This window comes from Aphelocoma coerulescens, chromosome 9 (assembly GCF_041296385.1).
Source record: "Aphelocoma coerulescens isolate FSJ_1873_10779 chromosome 9, UR_Acoe_1.0, whole genome shotgun sequence".
Taxonomy (NCBI): domain Eukaryota; kingdom Metazoa; phylum Chordata; class Aves; order Passeriformes; family Corvidae; genus Aphelocoma; species Aphelocoma coerulescens.
This window is the reverse complement of record NC_091023.1, coordinates 25161130-25165299: the sequence shown is the minus strand read 5'-3', so window position 1 is coordinate 25165299 and position 4170 is coordinate 25161130. Positions and strand designations below refer to the sequence as shown.

General features: G+C 55.6%; 1 protein-coding gene across 2 annotated transcripts; it reads right to left on the bottom strand.

The window, feature by feature from the left end:
- Positions 1–374: 374 nt before the first annotated feature.
- Positions 375–3672, bottom strand: TRIM59 (tripartite motif containing 59). Of its 2 annotated transcripts, none has more exons than XM_069024159.1 (3): positions 3482–3672; positions 3242–3385; positions 375–2021 (listed from the first exon to the last, which is right to left on the bottom strand). In XM_069024159.1, the coding sequence occupies exon 3, from the start codon at positions 2016–2018 to the stop codon at positions 762–764; it is 1257 nt and encodes a 418-aa protein (XP_068880260.1). In that variant the 5' UTR covers positions 2019–2021; positions 3242–3385; positions 3482–3672; the 3' UTR covers positions 375–761. The 2 variants fall into 2 exon arrangements, with proteins under 2 accessions (XP_068880260.1, XP_068880259.1); XM_069024158.1 differs by having other exon boundaries at positions 3545–3672.
- Positions 3673–4170: the final 498 nt, after the last annotated feature.

The following is a 4170-nucleotide window of genomic DNA, read 5'->3' as shown; positions in this document are numbered from 1 at the left end:
GCCAGCCTCAACAAATTCCACTTTTTGAATGCCATGTAAAAATTGAGGAAGGGGATCCCTCTTTGAGAGGGAGCAAAGGAAGAAGTTCAGTCCATACTGGGAAACAGGAGGAGCCTGGAACTACCACCCTGTCAGCCTCTCCCTGTGCCTGGGAAGAGCATGGAGTATCCTGGAAGCTGTGCCAGGGCATGTGGAGGGCAGGGAGGAGCTGGGGACAGCCAGCACACGGAGTGGCCACATCAGAGGACACAGGAAGGGCTGCTGATGTCATCTCTGGATTCTGCAGGGCCTTTGACACGATCCCAAACATTCCTCTCTGGAGCTGGTGGGTGGATCGGGGGCTGCAGTGAGGGAATCACGGTGCTGGCCAGTCCTGCTTTAAGAAAATGCTTTATTTTTATGTAAATTGATGAAAACACATTGGTTTTTCCAGGGGGCAGGGGCAGCACCGAAGTCACAGACACCAACTTACGGAAGCAGTGAAATTTACTACAATGCAAAACTGCCAAGAGTTACAGGAGAGGCTCAGCAATGCACTCGAGCATTGGCAAGGAATTCCAGGAGGATGTTAAGGACCAAATTCTGCAGTTGTGGATCAAGACAAAACTCACCTTAAGTGAATCAGAACTTTAGCTCAGAGGAAATCCATGCAATGCAGAAAGGAAGGATACAGAAATAGAACAAGTATAGAGCTTTAACAATCCAGCTTTTTTTTAAGTTGAAAGTAAGAATAATGCTGGGTTGCTGCACTAGGTTTTCATCTAATAGAAGTAGTCGGGAAGGATTCTCCTGCACAACTCCATTGTTAGGGCAGAAGTGTAGCACAGCTCTTGCACTCTGTCCCGCAGGTAGATGCAGGAATCCTGATAACTCTGCAGCAGGAATTCTGAGAGGGCTTTGAGAGGAGCTAGGATGGCACTAGATGGGATTATATTGTGCCATACTGCCAGAAATAGAGACAGGAACAGGATAAAAATAAACTGTGGTTCAATAAGAATAGCCCACATCGGAGATGCTCCTGTTTGCTTTCCAGAGCACGGGCTTTTGCCAGTCAGGTGGAGTTTTGGAATGTGGATCTTGTGGACCTCGCCGATTTCAGTTTTAGACCACGTGTCCTGCAGCAGTGTCTCCATCCTCGGATGAATCTGCAGAGGTTTAGGGTTCGGGACTTGCTGCTGTGTGAGAGCATGGAGCCGCTGCTGCAGCCCATCCAGCTTCTCCAGGAAAAGCAGTGGGGACTCCTCCTTCTGAACAGCTGAAAGCAGCTCCTTTAACTCAATCTCTTCTAACTTCAGCTTTTCCACATCCTCGATGAGGGGATCGTATTTCTCTGAAATGCAGCTGTCAAGTTCATCCAGCGCACTCAGCAGAGCTGCTTTTTTGAGCTCCAAAGCATCACCAAGTTCCTTGAAATACTGCAGGACAGCTTCCCTGTCACTCTGTAGGGCGCTCTGGCACTGGGCCTTTTGCTGCTGCAGCCTCTCGGAGCACGAGAACGCCTTGGAGTGGGATTTATCCATCAGCTCCGCCAGGAGCTTTCCCGAAGCCTCCCTGGCTTTCCTGTAGGCGCTCTGAAGGTCATCGATGGGGTGCCCGTGGTGCTTGCCGATGGTGAGGCACTGGCCGCACACCAGCTGCCGGTCCTGCAGGCAGTAAATGTTCAGCGGCTGCCGGGGGTGTGCCCTGCACGTCCCCGCCTCGGCCCCGGCCCCGGCCCCGGCCCCGGCCCCGGCCCCGGCCCCGGCCCCGGCCCCGGCCCGTTCCTCCTGCTGCCACTTCTCGATCACGGCCTTCAGGGCGAAGTTGAGGGGCAGCGCTTCGGGCCCGGCAGCGGGAACGGCCACCACGGCCCTGCAGGTGGGACAGCGCAGGCATCTCCCGCTGGGAAACTCGTGCGAGGGCTGCAGCAGGTCCTGCAGGCAGCCCTGGCAGAACGTGTGCGAGCACGGCAGCACCCGCGGCTCCTGGAAGATGTCGTAGCAAATGGCACAGGTCAGCTCCTCCTCCAGCCGCTCCATGGCCTGCCAGGGACACACACACACACACACACACACAAACAACAGGGGTTCATCTCTGCTCACAACCATTGCCTCAACAGCACATTTCCTGAGCGGGAATTCCCTGCCTGGGCACTTCACTGCTAAGGGGGGAAGAAAAAAGAATGGAAGTGAGCAATGGTTCAAGGAGCTCAGCAAATTCCAAGCTGCACTCAGAGAGCATTCATCCCACCGCAGCCAGATCATCCATATCCAACCTCTGCTTTAAAAAGCCAGGAAAAGCAGCCCTCTGCCACTAGATATTGGTTACAGCAGGAAACAGTAGCAGAGTGCTAAAAGCCAGAACTAGAATTTCTAAATAACCTCAGAGCTGTGGAAATTTTTTCCCACCAGGAGTAACATTTTCAATGTGAACAGAAGTACAGAATTTTTCTCCCCCACTTGTTTCAAGTGTTACTTTTGTAACATAAAATAGTCATAAGTGCATTAAACACTCATATTTAAAAGCTCTCCCAAGGTTCTGGCACAAAAAGTCCAACTCAGGAGCCCTCACAGACAACACCACACCAGGAAATACTCCTGGGTTACTGTTAAGCACAAAACCTAAAAATTAACTTTCACTTTCCATTCTCTGCAGTGTTGCTTTGTTCTATTCCCCAGCTGAGTGAAATCACACTGCAAAGTCCCAAGCAGCAGTAACACTAAAGCCTATCTTCATAATAAATCATAATCCTGTTTTTCCTTTTGCTAAGAAATGGGGAGATTGGTACCAAATTTCCTTCTCTTTGTGCCACACTTTCCTGCCCCCTTCAGCAGCTCCAGTCAGCTCTGTGGACTTTGCTACAGCAGAAACACTGTTCAGGGACTCAGATGCTCACGAAAAGCACCACATTGGCCACGCTGAACTTTGTACAAGGGGTTATTGCACCAGATTTTCTCAATCCACATGCTCAGTTTGACTCCCCCACGCTCCTGCTGATGAAGGCCCAAGTGCAGAAATAAACCCAGTGCTCCTGATACATTTACGGGAGGAAAGAAGCCCCTGTGTGTCCAAGCACTGTGCTGGTAATTTTAAAACCAAATTTCAAGAAAGCAGTAGAAAGCAGGGCCAGGACTTAGTCTCTGATGATCCTTGTGGGTCCCCTCCAAATGAAGCATATTCCCCTCCATCTTTCGATTCCCTTGCCAAGACTGACTCTCCATCCCTTGTAACTCTCTCAAAGCTTCTGGTCTTGAGCATTTACCTGTTTCTCACCGCACAGTCCCGGGCAGCGGAGCCAGAGGGAGAAGCACACCTCGACCTGTCCCCTGCGGCTCCCACAGACAGCGGGGATCGATGGGCGCCGTTCCCGCACGAGCAGCTGGGAAAAGGGATCCACGCCTGGAACCTGCCGAGTCACAGCGATAGGAACAAGCTGAAATACGATAAAAGCGGCGCTCACGCGGCCCCGAGCCCCGCGGTGCCCCGGGAGAGCAGCGCTCACCGGGCCGGGCCCTCCCGGACTCCTCGGGCTGCGGGGACCCTCAGCGCCCGCCCGGGCACCCACCGGGGCTGTCCCGGCAGCTCCGCTCGGCGATGGAGCCGCGCCCGCGCCCTCAGGGCCCCGCCCGGGATCGGCCGCGAGTGCCAATGGCGGGAACGGGCGGGAACGGGCGGGAACGGGCGGGAACGGGCGGGAACGGGCGGGAACGGGGAAGGGGACGGAGGGAGGGGACGGAGGGAGGGGACGGAGGGAGGGGACGGAGGGAGGGGACGGAGGGAGGGCGGGGACGGAGGGAGGGCGGGGACGGGGGGAAGGCGGGGACGGAGCCGAGGGAGGGGACGGGGGGAGGGCAGGGACGGAGCCGAGGGTCCCCGCAGTGCCTCCCCCGGGCGGCAGGAGCGGGGCTTTGCGGCGCTGCGATGGCAGAGCCGCGGCAGGAGCTCACCGCTCGGAACGGTCCCTCGGTGCCAGCAGCAGGGAATCACTGCAGGGCTCCGGCGGGATGGAGCATCAGAGATGGTCTCGCTCCATGGGCAGGAAGGACTCCGAGGCACCGGTGACACGGAAGGGGAGCCGCGCGTTCATCCCGGCTCTGCATCCAGCGAACCAACAACCTCGCTGCTCTCCACAAGCCGCGGAAAAATTCACCCCGAAGGTGGAAAACGGGAGAGGCGGAACCTTCTGCGTCT

Excerpts from the sequence above, each read along its gene's own strand:
- TRIM59 (XM_069024159.1), bottom strand. The coding sequence starts at position 2,018 with ATGGAGCGGCTGGAGGAGGAGCTGACCTGTGCCATTTGCTACGACATC.